Source organism: Rhinocladiella mackenziei, assembly GCF_000835555.1.
Source record: "Rhinocladiella mackenziei CBS 650.93 unplaced genomic scaffold supercont1.7, whole genome shotgun sequence".
NCBI classification, from domain to species: Eukaryota; Fungi; Ascomycota; class Eurotiomycetes; order Chaetothyriales; family Herpotrichiellaceae; genus Rhinocladiella; species Rhinocladiella mackenziei.
The window spans coordinates 425,780-443,954 of NW_013550598.1; the positions used below are offsets into that span (position 1 = coordinate 425,780).

At 51.9% G+C, this 18,175-nt stretch overlaps 4 protein-coding genes across 4 annotated transcripts; 1 reads left to right on the top strand and 3 right to left on the bottom strand.

The window, feature by feature from the left end:
* Nucleotides 1-262: 262 nt before the first annotated feature.
* On the bottom strand, nucleotides 263-2,038 carry Z518_08987 (uncharacterized protein; the record flags this gene model as incomplete). Its single annotated transcript, XM_013412944.1, has 1 exon — nucleotides 263-2,038. The coding sequence occupies one exon, from the start codon at nucleotides 2,036-2,038 to the stop codon at nucleotides 263-265; it is 1,776 nt and encodes a 591-aa protein (XP_013268398.1).
* A 496-nt stretch (nucleotides 2,039-2,534) lies between these two features.
* Z518_08988 (uncharacterized protein) lies at nucleotides 2,535-3,483 on the top strand (the record flags this gene model as incomplete). Its single annotated transcript, XM_013412945.1, has 2 exons — nucleotides 2,535-2,770; nucleotides 2,838-3,483. 2 exons carry the CDS (start codon nucleotides 2,535-2,537, stop codon nucleotides 3,481-3,483), a joined length of 882 nt encoding a protein of 293 aa, XP_013268399.1.
* A 3,398-nt stretch (nucleotides 3,484-6,881) lies between these two features.
* On the bottom strand, nucleotides 6,882-8,249 carry Z518_08989 (uncharacterized protein; the record flags this gene model as incomplete). The annotated part of the gene is made up of 2 exons (XM_013412946.1): nucleotides 6,882-8,040; nucleotides 8,104-8,249. The coding sequence occupies 2 exons, from the start codon at nucleotides 8,247-8,249 to the stop codon at nucleotides 6,882-6,884; spliced, it is 1,305 nt and encodes a 434-aa protein (XP_013268400.1).
* Nucleotides 8,250-10,206: 1,957 nt separating this feature from the next.
* Nucleotides 10,207-16,149, bottom strand: Z518_08990 (uncharacterized protein; the record flags this gene model as incomplete). The annotated part of the gene is made up of 1 exon (XM_013412947.1): nucleotides 10,207-16,149. The coding sequence occupies one exon, from the start codon at nucleotides 16,147-16,149 to the stop codon at nucleotides 10,207-10,209; it is 5,943 nt and encodes a 1,980-aa protein (XP_013268401.1).
* Nucleotides 16,150-18,175: the final 2,026 nt, after the last annotated feature.

Here is an 18,175-nt window from a genome sequence, read left to right on the forward strand (position 1 = left end):
CGGCCAGCGTGATAAAGCCCCATGTACTTGGCCATGGAAGCTGGGAGTGTAAAGAGGAAATGAGCGAGAACTTTATCGGTGCATGGATCATGAGATTATGAAAGATGCATTGCGGCCAGTCTTTTGCAGCGTGATAATCCAGTCCGCGTGCCTGTCAGGTGCACGATGAAGTACACCAAATGCATAAACGATACATTATTTTTGGTGTCCATTGACCTATTTTGTAGTTCGTTTCACCCCAAACTGCACCAGTACCATAGTTTCAACGGTGAAGGCTCTTGACGACCTTGTCCATCCTTTCTCCACTCTCGACTAGCCATGACCAGGCTTCCTCTTCTCTCCTAGCACCTTTTCTCGCCTTCTTACCCTCGCCCCAGTCAGCTACACAGCCCATTCGTCTTCGTATACCCTTCTGTAAGGCACTAGTCAACTGTTCCGAGCTCTCCAATGCGCCAAGTCGCACCATACATCGCGTCAAGGTCTCTAGCAGTAGCGACACTCTCGCATTCGCGTCGACGCTATTGCGTCCAGCTGCGAAAGGGAGGTACTCTTCCTCCAATTTCGTTTGAGAGAGGTGCACGTGAGAACGGATTGAGGGAGCCGAATTCTCGAGAATGCGCTGTAGGATGGACTCACAGAGAGTGGTTCGAGTGTGGTCGTCGAAGATCTGGTGGGGGGAAGACGAAGGGAGAACTATTCGCGCAAAGACAGGGAGAGGGAGTGGTCTGATGAATTCCACAAAGAGGGTGAACAGATCGTCTAGATCGGGAAAGCTGGTGGGCGAGACCGACGTCAGTGTCGGATGTGACGAGATGTACGTGAGGAGGCGGAGAAGGCGCAGGCGAAGGGCGAGGCTCGAAGAATCTCCCAGTGCAGATTCCGAGGATGGGGGGGGTGCGGAGTCCTCGCCATTCTCATAGTCACTTCGCAAGCTGCCAATGCTGCTCTTGGGAGTAAGGCCTCTAGACGATGGCGTCCGTGTCCTCGTGCTCGAGCGTATTTGTTTAGAAGGTCTTGCCCCCCCTCCTGTACCAGTGCTAGCCGCATCGACATCATCCGACAGGTCCGAATCATCCTCCCTCGTGTAGTCGCCGTAGATATCCTCTTCAATGTTGACATCAACCTCTCGCTTCTTGACGGTGCCATTCTCTGGCGCCGGCTCCTTAAGCTCGTGAGCAAAGATGGAGCGGAACTCACCCATCGAACGTGCGGTCCCGTCTGCAAAGATAGCTCTAATGATTCTTCTGGCTCGCGCGTGTCCACCTCCTGCGAGCTCGATGTACTGCCAAATCAAGCTCTCCTCCGGTGAAGGCTCGGGTTCGGCATTGCGAAGCTGCCAGTCGGTCTCGAGCACATCGATGAGGAATTCAAGGAGCAGACGATACTGATTCCACCGCATCAAATGTATGCCAGAGAGACAGGCGCAGTTGAATGCCCAGCCCACAACATGCCAGAAGTCCTCCGCGCGAACCCACAGCCCTTGAGAGCCGGCGTACGGGGAGTTGAGGTCATGCACGGCGGAGTGCTCGTCATCTCCAGTCACATCCCTGTCTTCATCATCATCATCACCATCATCAAAGCGCAACCCAACATGACGGGTTGATCTAAAGTCATATCTCCGAAATGTAAAAGCTGTGGCGAAATCAGCCTCAATTGGGCCGACAGTATTATGGACGAGCCAGAGGAGACGAAGAGCGGCATTGGCTTGATCCCACTTCTCACGGGAATTAGTTCTCGTGGTGGGGACCGGGTGAACGACCATGGTCGCTGCGAGAGCCAGATGAGGCGCTGGAGGGATCGTGACTGGAGCCATGCGATTGAGCGTAGAGACCGTGTTTCCAGTGATGGACAGGAGGAAATTAAAGGCTTGCAGGAAAAGGTTTTCTTCGTAATATGTCTGCACATGTTGAGCGAGTTCAAACGGTAGTTTCTTGGTTGGACGATATTTTCTGGCTTCCTCTGTCGTGAGGGTTTGGTTGGAGAATGATTGCGTTAGAGGGGGAGAAGAGAGAGGCGACGAGGCTGAGGGAAATGCCATTGCTTTGAGGTTGGGCAAAACCGTGACTGATACAACAGCCTAACAAGCCGATATTAGACGATCAGTTCTTCCATAGTCGTTATCTCAGACACTGTGAGGGCGTGAAGTTTGGGACTCGGGATAGTATAGAATAGAGTGGAGAGGCTTGATTCTTACGCCCGTGAGGCGCGCGTATAGTAACCATGACACATGATGGAATCACGTGACAACACGTGACAGAGGACCGCGCCGGTACCTAATTAACCCAGAATGGAAGGTCAGGCAACGCAGGGTCATTGAGACCAAGTCACTCAGACTGGGTGCAACTGAATGCTCTGTTCTCTATCTGCTTGTTGCGTTCCTAACGTCTCCTTTATAGACATGATAATATCTCGTCGTCGCGCAGCGCAGCAATTAGGAATACCGTTGTCGATAGAGGCCTTTTATCAGTGTTTCAGTGGTGCACCAACAGGGATTCTTTTCGTTGAGCTGTCAACCGCATTTCCGAGTTTTCGACATGCTTGAAGAAAATCCTCGTCACTCTCGGATACACTCAACTTCACGTCGCAATCAGAAATCGCTTACACCCATAGCAGGCTCAGCAGCTAGGATTCATTCAACACCGCAAGCTCTGTCTTCCTCCTTCCGCCGCAAACGCTTGAAAATCCAGCTCGCTTGCAGCAATAAAGCTTGTCAGAAACGGGGTGTTCTAGCCACATGCATCTACAAGCGTCCTCATTCCGATTTGCAAAGGTATTGACTCTTTTACAGAGTGCTCTATCAGCAGATATCTACATCAAAAGTTAACTTTAGTCACCAGAGATGGTGACCGCGAGGAATTGTTAACTCGACAGGGCTACAATGAAGGCCTTACTCGCTCAGTAACCGCTCGCGAGTGTCGATTGCCTGGCCAAGGCCTCTCCCCTCCTGCGTCTTCAACCATATTCCAGAACGCACCCAGTTCCACGTTCACCGAAAGTCATGGTCAGCATTCAGAAGATGGTCTGGCTACCACCTCCTCCCCTGACGACACCGATACGCTATATGGTGGCTCCTCAACGATTGCATTTGTACGACATGTTAGTCACGGCCTCCAAGATCAACCTACATCAACAGGAATCTCCAACCATGTTCAACTAGGCCAGTCTGGATCTGGACACGCACCAACCAGGCATCTCACGAACTCCTCGGAAGTGGTTCGCGACAAAGATGACAGTGCTGCCGTTTATCCTCGTCGGCGGAGTGCGGATGATTTCCTCTCGTGTTACTGGCAATTCATTCATCCGCTCTTTCCAGTCCTTCACAAGTGCTCATTTATTGCCAAATACAGGGAAATTTGGCACCCTGAAGATAGGCGAACCGCCATGAACGACCCATGTGAAGTGGAAAATACGATCTTTGTTTCAACTCTCAATCTCGTATTTGCCCTAGAGAAACCGTGCATGGCGCACGCTATTTTGACCTAAACTGTTTGAAGTGGTGGGTGCAATATCTTGGGTTTTTCGTCCATCTTTGGCATTTTCCAATCCATTGAGATAATCGGACCAGACATACTTCGATGGCCAGACGTTGTGAATAACATGCCGGCTCCGGCCTCTCCAAACTGAGGCGCCTGTTCGTAAATTGTGAAGGGCACCTGGCGGTGGTGCAGTGCGACGGCCAACGTGTTGCCTGCGAGTGCCTCCGCCAATGATGGCCACTTCGAAATTCTTCGCCTTGCACATTTGATATGTCTAGGTGGTTCACTTTCGTGCTGGACCCTCATGTGATTATCGAGCATGGAAAGTTGCCGGTTAATTGACATAGTTCTGTTGTGGAGGGGATACGAAACCAGAACTCGAGATTCTAGGCAGATTGAAGTTATCTTATCGCGAGCCTGAGCCCTCTGACTCTTGGACGGGTGATATTCACAACCCGGTAGCTGTAGCGAAGAGAATTTTGCTGACAGATTTATCCCATTTGTATGAGCACATTTCGGATGGAGACAAAGATCAGCCTTGGGTGGCATCTTGACAATTCAACATATCTCGAATTCCCGAATCTCTCGTGACATTGTAGGCGTTTCTGCCACGTCGCCGACGTGTGCCAAACCCTCTGCTTGACTGATCAATAGGTATATCCACGCTCTGCAGTCCATTTGCAAAGGACAATGGCCACTTTGAGGCCGGTCAGGTTGGCCATCAAAGATGATATGTCTGCTAGAGGCAACCAGGCCATCTGCACGAGTAGAAATCGCCATCAATCATTTTGTTCGTAGAAGTTCAGTGTGCCTGACCAGACCTGTTGATACACCACGAAGACTTCTCTTGTCGGGTACGATCACATACATCCCAGACGCGGGCGACAAGGACCGCTGCTCATGATCATGCGGAATAAACTGGCTCCTATATTCTGTGAAGATGGTTCTTGGGTTCTGGTCGTACCGAGGACTCTGGATATGACCTAGATCCTCGTCAGACCTTCACTGCATATATTTCATCCACCTCCCTGGTGGACTTGAAATAAATTCGGATAAGCGGGTGGAAGTAATAATTTTGTGGTGTCCTTTTCCCGAAAGGTCGTGATCGCCCGGTTCATAGCCATGAGACAAGGGCGTAGAAGGTCCGCATATTGCTCAGAATATTACTTGAATTGCAGTACGTCACCCTCAATATTCATCACCGCAATAATCATCATGCTGAGCATCAGAGATGTTCCAGACACGGTACCGAAGTCAGCAGTGATATTAGGCTGAGAACGACTTCTCGAACGGTCCATTTGCGTCGCCAGCACGAGCTATTGAAGATGTCAGCCACAATCTTCCAGGCAACTGGTACAGCTAATATACTCTTCATGAGTCCCGAATTTGTTTCTGACTTCATGATATGGCCCATTTCATGCATGAGGCCGACTGTAACTGCTGCGGCCCTCTGATTTTAAGGTTTATGAATGTACCATCTCCAAGAGGGAGCATTGAATATATGAATTTCCTGACGATTTCCCCCCGAGGATTCAGTTTCCACCTTCTTCCTGAAGCATGTCGAATCTTTCGCAAGTTTTTCCTCCCAATCTCGTAACCGAATTACCACGGCAGTAGCTTGAGAGTAAATTTGGTTCATGAGAAGCACCTCCTCATTCATTCCTTCCACGTCAAGCTGATTTATGGAAAGTTGATCGGTCCAAAGTAGTCGAAGTCCGTGATTCCGAATGCCACTGAGGGGCGTCCATGCAACTTTGAGTCACAAGCAGGATGGTCCTGTCGCAATCTACAGGATGTTCTGGTATTTGACCTCCCCCACGTGTAAAGGATAGCATTAAATGTCCCTGTTTATGAGAGACCGGCCACTTCGATGTGGTATGTGATCGGTGGATCCGGGGATTGAGTGGGTTAGATGGTAACCAGTCTTATCTGTCCCCGCTGAAGGAGAAGATCGGCATCGTATGCGGAATAGGAGTGGTGATCCATCGTGACCAGTTCGGCTAGTCAGTTGTCCTGGATATGAAGAAAGGGACTTGCCTAAATGCAGATCACGGTCGTTGACATCTGACAAGAGCGTCAAAAAGTACTGTGAGGCATTAATCTCAGCCCATCACCTGTCTGAGAGCTAATTTATCATGAATGAGAAATTCACCACTGCACTCACATACAGGAAGATTCCGCGTTGCTTGAATGCGATCCATAATGAATTGAACACACCTAGCTAGCATAGGCAGGTTTTGTCTTCCTTTGCTAAACCCGAGGCTGAACGGGGGACTCATACGAAGCAAAAAATAAAATGTGAACAGGAGGGAGAAAAAAAGTGGCGGCACCCGGAATCGAACCGGGATCGGATCGGAGCTGGAAACACTTGAAGACCACCCAGCGAAGCTGCTGAAATGAAAGTATTCACCACAACGATACATGCTGACCATTACTGAGACGCATGTTAGCAACCGGGCGCGAGAGAATTCGGCTTGGTGTTAAGGGGAACTCACCACCATGCCACCGCCCTGATTTTACAAGAAAATTTGTCAACTACAATATGTAGCAAATTATTTTGGTGAGGGGATGACTGGGGACCGAGTGCACGTGATAACCCCCGTAATGGTGATGCTTTATGTCACAGGCCAGATCCTTTAGTTACAGCGTCAGCTTTGCCATGTTGGCTGCGTCAGCATCACAATCTCACCCTGCATTTGATCCCCGATGCATACTGGGATGGAAAGTGGGTATCGCGATTTGCTGGTTCGGGAGATTCCCAAATCTTACTAACATGCCAGAAAGGCTTGTCATCAGGGTTGTCACGACTTACATGCTGACATGGTCCACTCGTTCGCCTGGAAAAGGGCTGCCACAAAAAACAGGGACTGGGAACTCGTCAGTTTGACGGTTGTCTCCATGACTATTTGTGGGGTTGACGGACGTTGGGAGCAAAACACAGACCAGATGTCACCCACTCAAAACAAACCAACAGAGACGTCTTGGACTGGACAGTTCAATCTTCGGAATTCAAGATATTCAAATTACCCATGGGTCCTAATACAGACTAGAGTTACAATGTCACGGTTCCAAATGGAAATATCGGCTTCGTATCCAAGTATTTTGTCTTGTGGTATTTGTCGTCCCGTAGAATCCTGCGAGAGAGCTAGTTGGTGGATGATGTTTTTCCAGAGGCTTGTGCGTCCACGCTATGCAAATACACCGATCGATTCAGCCTTAGAGTCCCCAATTCCAACACACAAAACTTCAACACCCCGCCCATCGGCAGCGTTTGCTGTATGCCGCCCCCTCAGGATCCCAAAAAGAACCCAAAGCATGCCCCAAAACCCCAACCCCATCACCCATCATTTTCATAATCATGTCATGTCATCATCGATTCTGGAGTAGACTCTAATGGGCTTTTGCTCACCTTCCAGCTTCAAGCTGTGAAGGTGTGGGCGCAGCTTCCGGAACCGCCACACCACGGTTGGGGTTCAGGGGTGCCGCTCGACCCCGACCGAGTAATCGAAATCCTGCAAACCTTGACCTCCAACCCGTGGATGGAGATTGCGTGTCAGAAAAGCCTCCATTGACCGCGGTCGTCGCACTCAATCTCCGTTGTCGCGGTCTTTCGGTGTGTTCTAGCCTGTGCGGTTGATCAATGCGGTCCGCTCGCACCACGAGCGGAAAGCCATGTCGATCGCGGTCATGATATACAATGTTCATGAACCGCCCTGGAATGATCATGGCGGGTCTTCGGCCGACTCGGCCGTTGCCGATAACCGAAAAGGCTGTCGGAGGTGGTTGAACGTCTGAATGGGTGCCACTCCTGGCCAACCCTTCACCGTTGGCACCTTCGGGTCGTGGTTTGGGGACGTAATAATCCGCCTTGCAAAGAGGGCAGCAAGCCCGTCGCGATGTCAACCACGGATCAACGCAAGATGCATGGAATGCATGGCCACAGTGTAGGCCACGGATATCATCGTCGTCGTCGATGGTATCAAGGCAAATGGCGCAGGAATCTCCGGGATCCGGTAATTGTTCAGCTGGCACGGCGGTCTGAATATGGTCGTCGTCGTCGTCCTCATCATTGGAGGTCACTTTCTGTATGGGAGATCCGGGAGTCACCGTCGATTGGGTAGACTTGGGCCGCGACGGTGTCGAAGGCAGATCTTGGCTGGCGCTCTTCTCTCCCACCCCGACTTCCGGTTTCGCCAGGGCGGGATCGCCGGATTTTTCGTCCTCGGTTGAGGTGGTTTGTGCATGAGACAGCTCTTGAGCCACACTCGAGTCCTTCAGATCCTTCGATTCCCGAGACATGTCGTGTATGCTGGCCGGTCGGGAGGCCGTATTGATTCCTCCCGCGGTCGGTAATCCCTCTTCGGCTCGATTGGATCGCCATGTTTTATATTTGATTAACGGAAATTTTTCATTGACCTCTTCCATGGTCATTAATTTCTTTTCACGCCTGCGGCGATGTTGTCGGGGCATGGTGCCGAGATCTACCCCGTCCGAATCTTCACCATTCATACGCTGTCGGTTCCGTTGGTTGTATCGGAAGCAGTATTTAACACCGACGATAATCCTGAAGAAAAACGTCAATGAGAGAGGACACGGGGGACGTCGATGGCCGGATAAATCGGCTCACCATAAATTGGTAAAGACCACGCCAAACCCTAGAGCAACGAAGAAGAGCAGTGGCGAACTCGGACCGTTGCCTCCATTATCCGCACTTCCAGTTGGACTGGGAGTGGGAGAGAGGGTGGAGGATGATGCAGATGTGGACGTAGCCATCTTAGATGAGATACGACGGTCGGGAGGAGATGTAGTCAGCGTGATTCGAGCTCGTGGCCGGTTGGTGCTGATGCCAGCATCCAGGCCGAGGGTCGCGAGAGATACAGTGGCCGAGTGGTCGAAAGTTTGACGATGATCTCAAGAGAACGAAGACATTGAACAGAGGTGATAAAGTGAGGAAAGGGTTCAAGTGTGATGGAGTGAAGAGGGTGAGATTAGAGTTGATTCAGGCGTGGGCCTGGAATCGATTGTGACAACCTGTTTGGGTGTTTCAAGGGACTGGCCCTTGATTCAAGGAGGCGCCGGCGGATTGGCGGATAATTCGAGTTAGGGCGGCACGAGTGCGTGATAGGCCAGTTTGCGTGACCGGGTGAGACAAAGAGGAGGCGAAAAAGGAAAAGAGTGAACAGTTAGATGTAGATGAGGATGGATCGAGAGAAGATGGAGATGGCTGTGGTGGAGTGACTGAGATCTTGAATCGCAGGCGCAGGTGCAGGTCGCTGGAAGAGAGGAGAGAAGACAATGGCGGACAAAGGATCCCAGGCGGAGGTTGCAGCCAAAAAGGGAGGGAAGTCCAGAGGCTGGTCACCCTTTCGCGCATGCATCTCCACTATCCAGGTACCTCCCTCCCTAGGCAAGAGATAGCGTCGCCCCCTATAGGTATTGTACTGTACAACTTGACGGCACAACCGTTTAAACGGCCGAGGCATCAGCAATGATATGCACTCCAGGCTTACAAGATTCTCGAGTACTGTATGGTATGGGGGTGGGGTTATAGGTCATTAGAGGTTTCTTAGAGCAGCCCAAGGTCTTTAAAACCGGCAAGGTCGGATCACAGGGTCGTACAAGTAAATTCCCCAGCCGCAGAGAACAGAAGAAATAACCATGGCCATGAGACGATGACAACGATGGCGTCGTCGAGACTATCCATCTACCAGTGACGAGATGTTTCTCACCCTCCCCCATCTCCCCCTCCACACCCGGTCCGGGAGGACACTTGGGCTTCACGAATCACTGCGCTGCCCGACTTCGGCTAAAAATGCAAACGCATACGCCAATACACACTGCATCCGCTCTTCGCTCGGCCGCCAAACCTTTGACCTGCGCAGCTATACCAACCTGAGCATCCCCAGCTTTGGTGAGGCACAAGATTCAGGAATCACTTGACCCGTCGGTTTGCCACCTCGGAAGAATTTTCTCTCCCCCTCGGCAAAGCGATGATGCTACAAGCCCTGGTCCAGTCATGAGTCCGCCGAACAGGGAGGGACTAGGCTCTAACCGGCCGCGAAGACAACACCCATAGAAGTGCTCCAGGGTTTGGCAAGGCTGCCGTTTGCAAATATTCTGCGCACAAATACACCTCACTACAAGTTCCTCAATAAAACGATCATATCTTTGGTGCGAGTATTCTCAAATTGTTAACTGATTAGGCTTTATCTTATGCCCATCTGCCCCCTAAGGAACGAGAACAGAGTACGGAGAATCCTTCAAATTATGCGCTCAGTCACTCATCGTCCTTGCTTATTGCCAGTCCCCAGAATTTCGCGATCAAATGCAGTACGAATCCTCCAAACCAATGCGTTTCTGCAGGTTGGACGCAAAAATTCTAGTCCCTCGATAACAGACAATGTACATCGGAGAAGGAAGCCACAAAACGTTCTTTCTTGGTGAGAATCGAAGAATTGTAACCTGTTCTCCAACGGGGGCGAATTGCGCAGCTGAAGAAATCCCATGATTGCGGACACTTTTCCCCATTCAAGACAAAAGGAAAGGACGACGCCGTTCAACCAGATACACTGATGCCCTGGAATTTTCCCGTTAATAAAACACCTATGCTATTCTCGCCTCCAGCGCCTTGCAAATCATTGTACAAAAGAAATTCAGATCCTTGTCGTAGACGAGAAATTCCATAAAACTCACTCATCACAATCATGAATACATGAAAAGAAAAAAAAAATCAAGTCAGCCTCGAGACTGACTGTTGGGTGGGTCCTGATGGGCTCCCTTGAGGTTTAGGAGTAGGTTCTTGTTCCAGGTCGATGGTCTTGGTCGGTACTGGGGTAATGTCTGCATCCATTTCGATGTCGGCGACGTTAGTTCCCGGCTTTAGCGGAAAAATGACCGGCGGGGTAATTTGTCCACCGCTGGAGCGACGATCACTTTCTTGCTCCGGGTCTGAGTGCTGTGAATTGGTTCTCTCCAACTTTTTTCGTGGTTGAATCGCCGGCAGACTCGCTGTCGAAGGCTCCTCTGGAATCTTCAAGCTTTCCATTCGCTCTTCCAGAATTTCCAAGGACTTCCTGAGACTGTCGGACTCGGCTGCTTTTTCCTCGTGCATGGAAATGACGCTACCTCGACTATTCGTACGCATCATCTCAATTCCAAGCTTGGACGTCGGTCTGGTTCCTTTGCCTATGGGAGATCGAGCACGAACTTGGGCGTCGCCAAGTTCTTCGTCTTCATCGTCCCCCTCTTCCGCGGCGCCGCTTGGGTTGATCATGCTCTTCTCCAGCATCTCGCGCTTCAACTTGACCGCTTCAGACGACCTTTGACGTCTCGGAGTACGCAGGCCTATCCCACTGGGCTCCTCGATGCAAGCGCTCGGAGGAGCGGACTCAGTATGGATGAGATGAGGAAACCCGCTGTGGACGTACGGTCGCTGACTGATGATATCATCTGATATGCCCAACCCTGCTTTGGCCCATTCGTCGGTAGCCGCCCGGGACACAATCACCGAAATGTCTTCATTTTTGAAAGACTCGAGGTCACTGAAGAATCCCCCGCTGCTAATCGAATCTTCACGACTAGATCCCTTGTAGGACGAATCGGGCATGGTGGGCGCCAAACTCGAGGCCACGGAGCTCGGACTGTCTTGTGTGTGCGTTGGATCGAAACGTGTGCTAATCGGGGGAATCGTCAATGGTGGAGCCAGTTTGAACTCTTTCGGAGCCGGTTTCCACGCACAATACTTGCACAGCATTTCGGTCAACTTCTGGGTCGTCGGCGGCTTCTGCATGAGGGTGTCGAAGTGGTGGACGTCGGGGAGGTCTTTCAGGTAGCCCGTGATACAGACAATCGGCGTGCTCGTGTTTGCACTCTTGGTGTCCCGAATCATGCGCGCGACATCGACCCCACTGATAAGGGGGAGTTTAAATTCCATGAATACGATGTCAAATTGGATCTGGCTCACTGCCAATCTTAGCGCTTCAGGACCATTGTTGGCTGTAATGGTTCGACATCGAAGTTTCTCAAACAGTCTCTCCATGACCATCCGAGACACGGGGTGATCTTCGCAAATTAACACGTCCAACGGACGGTACACGGGACCATCCAGGAAATTGATCTGCGACAGTCGCCTTGAGCTCTGCCTCCGACGCTGAACTTTGAGCAAGGCTTTGGCTTGGGCCGATTCATTATCCGATGACGAGGGTGAGACATCGCGGACCAGTAGTTGGCTCTTGCGCTTGTGATGTCCGGGGATGAATGCCTCACGAGGGCCTTGGGTGTCACTTTCTTGAGAGCCAACCGTCTGGGATCGAGTGCGTCCATGGACGCTGGGCTGCCGTTGTGGTGGATGCATCGGTTTGGCCGGTGAGACGGTGGGCATGCGCACCGGTTTGATCGGAGACGACGCGGCGGGCGTTCCGTGTTTGACAGCATCGTGAGGGATGTCGAAGAAGCTGCCGGGCACCAAGGAGCTGCTTCCCTGAGAAGACCCCGAAGTCTTCCTTCTCTCATGATGCTGGGCGGTCGAGAACTGAACCAACAGGGGGGAGGATGGCTGAGAAGGTCTGCTAGGAGAAGAACTGGACGTCCCCAGGCTTGAAGGAGAGCCGGGTCTATGACCCTTGCTGATAGAGAGAGCTCGCTTCACGGGCATGGGCATCATCGGGCTCCCTTCCAGAGAGGGTCCCGGGGAGCCTACCGCAGGGCTATTGGCCGCCGATATGGCCTGAGAATGTGCATATCCGCGGGCTTGAGCCTGCATAGCTTCCTTCCTCATCTTCTCCACGATATCCTTGTTTGCTTTCTCGAGCACGGGCAGGTTCTTGAACGTGAAATTGCCAAAATCATCGGCGATGACCGGCTCACTGAGCCTTCGATTTCTGGAATCACGAGCAACATGGGGAGGAATGTGGAGAGGCATGAGACCCCGTTTGGCTGAGTTTGTTTGGGTTCTGACTCGGAACAGGGCATCGTGTGGACGACTGGCATAGTCGGCGCCGTTGGGAGTGGTCCCGGATGGCGATATCTGGTCCTCCAGCTCCTCTGGGAATGACGACAAGGTGGCCCCCCGCGAGTCAAAGTATTCGGTGTCTTCTGGATGTTCGGGATTGGGGATGAATTGCGCCTCATCTTCCAGGAGCGTGTCCCAGTTGATGTCCGCAAACCACGGATGTGCTTGAATTTCGTGACCCCCGCTGGGATACTTTTCATCCACGTTGGCACCCAATCGCTCTCGAGGATTCGTCTGAATGAGTTTATTAATCAGGTCCTTGGCCTCCGGACTGACCTCGATTTCATCGTCATCCGGCCAGGCGATCCTCCGATTCAGAATGTTATCAAACACCTTCTCCGGCGTCTCCGCATTAAAGGGCGGAATTCCGTAAAGAAACTCAAACATGATACAGCCCAACGACCACCAGTCGCACATCTCATCTTGAACCGTGCCGTTGATGGTCTCGGGCGCCAAATAGTCGGGGGTGCCCACAAAGCGACGATCACTTTCTTCAGGATCGAACAGCGGAGGAGGGATCTGGGACGAGGCCGGAGGCGGAGGAGGAGCAGTGGCCTGTGAAATATTGCTCATCGACTGGGATAAGGGGAAAAGATCGGGAGAAGCGCTCCCTTGACTATTGGACTCTTCCTCGATGGGATTGCCTCGAGGTATGATTTGCGGTGGCGCATCACTGCCTTCTTGGACGCCCAGTTTCTTGAAGAGATGGTGGAGGTCAAAACTAGAACCGTTGCCACTGTCGCTGCGATATCCAGAGCTCTTCCAAGACATTTCTCGGCTCAGAGAACTATCCCGATTCAAGCTGAAGTAAGAGGGTTGATCAAGACCGCCTGCCAGGGCCGGCGTCATAAGAGGAGTGGGCGCAGGCGAATGCGGGCCTTGGTAGTCGAATGATGTCGACCTCGATGTCGGGTTCGACCCCGAACCCGACTGAGTGAACGGTCCTTGCTTCAAAAGATCTGGTGCTGGTTCATCGGGCTGTTTCAACGCGCGTTTCTGTCGACCAATGAGACCCATCCGAGAAAGACCAAAGTCGGTCAGTTTGAGATGTCCTTTGGAGTCGATAAGAAGATTGTCCGGCTTCAGGTCACGGTGAACAATCCCTCGACTGTGTAGATGCTCCACTCCAAGGACGACTTCGGCGATGTATTTCTTCGCCCAGTCTTCACTCAGCCCGCCCAAGATTTTTACTAGGGAGGCACAGTCACCTCCGTTCAGGTACTCCATCACCAGATACAGGTAGTCTTTGCTGGAGAAAGTCCAATACAACTTGGCGACAAAATCACTCTCTCCTTGCCACATCATGATTGCACGTTCAGCTTTGACGTTGGTGACTTGATTTTTAGCCACCATGTCGGATTTCCGGAGAACTTTGATGGCGAAATATTCGCCGGTGGTTTTCTTCTTGGCCAGGTATACGCTGCCAAACGCACCTTTACTGATGGGCTTGATAACCTCGAAATCTTTGATGGACGGTGGCTGAACTCGCTGCTGAGGCTGGGTGACGGAATTGAGCCTGGGAGAAGAAGGAGCCTTGAGATCGGATGAGTGCATCGAAGATTGCCTCCGATGCAGATTCGGTCCATTGCTGGAAGGCATGAATTCACCAGCCGTCAATAGAGGAGACACCACTGGAGACGGGGCAATGTCTCCACTGGGAATTCTCGACTTCGTCATGCGCAGGGGAGAAGATGGCGGCGGAGGATATCTCACAGGAGATTGCTGACGGTGGGGAGAAGCCGAGTTGAGACCATGAAGGTGCATGCTCCTTCTTTTCCTATCGCGCGAAGAGGTAGTTCGTCCATGGTCTGACACAGAAGCAGGAGAGTCGGCCCGCCAATTATTTGACAACATCGAAGAGGACGGCAGACTACTGTCGCTGTCATTTGCATCTTCCACGTATATCGAACGTCTATTCGAGATGGGCTGTGGCTGGGTGATGAGATTGCTCTTATGCGATCTGGGAGTAGGACACTCAATAGGGCTGCTCGAACCGGTCGAAACGGCCTGTGATGAAGACCGTCTCTGTTCTCCCATGGTAATATGCGGGATATCCCGAGGATTCCTGAGAGCCGAGGCCATCGACCTTGGCCCGACGTATGGCGTCGCCCGTGTCGGTTCCGGCTCTTTGGGTTGCGACGGAGGTTCCTCATCTTCTCCGGGGCTCTCGACAATACCTTCTAGTGTATTCTGTTCTTCAGGCTCGCTTTCGCTGGACGATAATGATTCCCCAGCCGCCGCCCGTTCAGCCTTGATCAACGCTTCATTGATACAGGCATCAACCTCCGCCATATATTCTTGTCGGATTCGTTCCGAATATTCCAGGATGACTTGATGTCGATGCACGGCATCCACCTTGGCACGAGCCAGCTTTTCTGTATCTGCGCTCAAAGCTGCCAACCCTGGCTCGTTATCGAGGCTGCTGGGGGCCTGCCATTGCATGATCTGCGAGATCCTCGACTCTGATTGCGGCGACTGCGATTTGAATTCATCTTCGGCGTTGTTCTTACTGTCCTTGATCGAAGGGACGTTGATTTCGAGAGCTGTATCACAAAGATCGAGAATCAGCTCGACAATTCGAACCAGGGGCCGTCGCACGACAAATGATCGACCACGAGCGTGGCCCAGTCCTGCAGTCGACGGACTCCTCGACCTCACAGGGCTGGCGGCATGAGATGCTGAAGCCGAGGATACGCCAGAGGACGTCGCTGGAGACGGACCGATGGGCTGTCCCTTGTATTCAGGGGTGGGTGTCAGAGCTGGAGAGTTGTCACCGCCAGACCCTCGGCCTTGACGAGCCTCAAAGGCATCAAGAACCTTGACAATTGCGTGGCGATGCTCCGAAAGGTTTTCCTGTATCATCTGTACGTTCAACTCGGCCTTGTGTTCTTGCACGCAAAGATCTGAGTGCTTCTCAAACCACCAAGGCACGATGGAACGCTCACAAACACGGCAGAGAATTGGTAAGGGCGGTGGGTGATTCTCAGGGTCATTGGCCCCGGCCTCTGCAAGCTCTGTCAAATACTTTGCTAGAATTTCCGCGCCGACTCCGAGGGTTTCGACCAAAGCTTGTGGGAGGGCAATCTCGATGCATACGGGAGCGGTAGCGGGCTGTAACATCCACATTGTGTGTGACTCTCCACCAGAAGACCGGTCGTAGACCATGATGCCTTGACCTTCGAGTTCGAGGGCAGCATTCCTTGCCTCGTCGGTTTCGACGTTGTCTTCATTTGGTTTTTCCCTATCCTCCGTCGGTAACATAGGAGCCATATCTGAAGAGGTACCAATTTTCACAGAAAACTTGACAATTTGGCTCTTAGAGTCATTCGACTTCAGAGCCTCTATAGCCGAGTCAAACACATCAGGGTTGTCACTGATGAACTCCGAGATCTTGTGTCCCCGGACAGCGTCGAGTTCCGTGCCGACCATGTCGGTCCACGACGGACTGACCCATCGTACATGGCCATCGAGGCTGAGATCGAGAATGATGTTCCGTGTCTGTTCAGCCGCCTCTTTCAATTCTTGAGTCCCTTCCTGAATATCCTGACTGAAGGACCTCTCCATAGGGTGGCGAGCTACCTCGCCTCCAAAACCGGCATCGCTCTTGATGGCAGTGATCACAGGTGGCTCGAGATATTGTGACGGCGGGCCATCCTGTGCCATTACTCCTAGTCCTGCTAGGGACGGACTGCAAGGCCTGGACGGGTGACGGAGGGAGTTGGGATCGGCTGCGTTGGTGAAGATTATTGACCCACCATGGGAGCCCAAAAGTCCCGTGCTATATTGACATCTCCGCAGACAAGGCTCCCGGGGCTCTCATTGATAGAGGTCGAGAGGCCAGGAAAGGTGAATTAAGAGCGAATGTGCTGTGTCGAGTGACTATTGAGGACGGGTCGAAAAGAAACAAAGATGGGTGGCGTAGAACGACGGGAGGATAGGAGGACCGAAGGCCGCTTGGAAGGTTAACTTTTTTTCTTTTGGTCGGAAACAAAGGCCAGGCGGACTACATGAGGACCGGTGAATGATCGAGAGAATGCGTATATCTAGTAATGTAAGTTGATGGAGAACGAGGGCGTGGATTTGGAGGTTTGTGTTTGGAATCTGGTTGCAAGTGGTAGTAGCAGTAGCACAAAGAGTAGCAGTGTAGTGCCAGCGTAGAAAAGAAAAGAACTGGTAGGGTTTGTAAGGGAGGGTCCACAGCGGGCAGCCTGCGTGGTATGAGGGCGTGTACGAGCAAGTAACCAGGGACTGCGGAGGCTGTGTTTCTCCTGTACTGTTCTGCAGGTGTACAAGTGGGGCTATGGGCTTTGGCAGGAATCAAAAACTGCGCTTTCAAAGCCAAAAAAGAAAGGCCGAAAGAGAGACTCAGAGTCTTTCAACCCTTGCTATTTCTGCTGCTCCATCCAAGCACGGCGCTCAGTGCATTGTATACAGACTATTTTACCCAGCTAATGCACGTACAGGGCATATTCCCTTGTCACAACCAATAACACTCTCCTTTCGGTCCTCGGCGCCCTCAGCAAACTCCCCTAAGATCGAGTACACCCTTCAGGTCCTGAACTGGACCCTCTGTGCCCCAATACCACGTCGTCCCCGGGCAGCTCGTCGGGTCGGGGCATTGGCTTTATCGTCCGCATTCCCCTAGCCTGGACCTGATCCTATTCTCTCCCATCTCACGTTCATCTCGATCCTGCCCTCTCGCCCTCCTGTCCTAAATGCCGGCCCTACAACCCTACCTATCATCGGCTTGCTGACAATTCGAAAAAAACCGTCCCCCTCTCCACTTGTGTTTGTTGACGGCTGTTCGGCTACAGGGTCAATTGCATCTGTCTACATCCTTCTACGTATCTGCCATCCCTGTCGTCGAGAAAAAGGCCATAACAAAATGTTTGGATCACGCTTGAGCGTTGTACAAAAGACCGCTCTGGCGTGCCCATTTTTCCTGGGCAACTTGGTCGTCAGATACACCGTGCACCAAGGATCGCTGAGCACGAACACTTCAGACGTGGATGAAACAAGCAGTCAACGGCATCTTGTCCAATCAGTCGCCTCCCATACCAGCAATTGGTGTGATCTCCAAGGGCGGCACTGCAGATGCCTGCACGACAAAAGCACATAGCAATTCCTCCTCCCAATAATACCAACTTGACGTTTTTGGCTCGAATGATGTAGAAGTTCCGGGTTTGAACCCCGACCCCCTGCCATCTCACGTATTCCGCAACCCATTCAGAAAGAGACCAAGGACATCCAATTTCGAATCTCGATCATCACATCACTCTCTGCCGCCAGACATCATGTTCCCCCAACACGGCCCTCCTTGAACTCTCTTTCAGGGACCAAATTTTGGGAGCTTTCGAATACACCGCAGGCACTCCGGTTCTCAGCTGACCCATCCGCTCGGCCTAGAAGAGGGCGCCAATCATGTTATTGCCCCCCCCCCAAGGCGACACTACTGCGTGAAGACAGCATCCATTATGCAAGAGAAGCTCGTACTCATTGCATCTTCCACGGCATTCAACCTCGAACCGGCTAAAATTGTCTTTGTTTCTAAACTAAAGAGCAGGCCCGTCTGCACTAGAAGCATCTTGGAAAATCATCCACGAGTTTGGACCACGACACCACGTTCAACGCTACCGAAGCCGGCTGTTCAATCGCCAATCCGACCACCATCGCTTAGACCAGACATTTT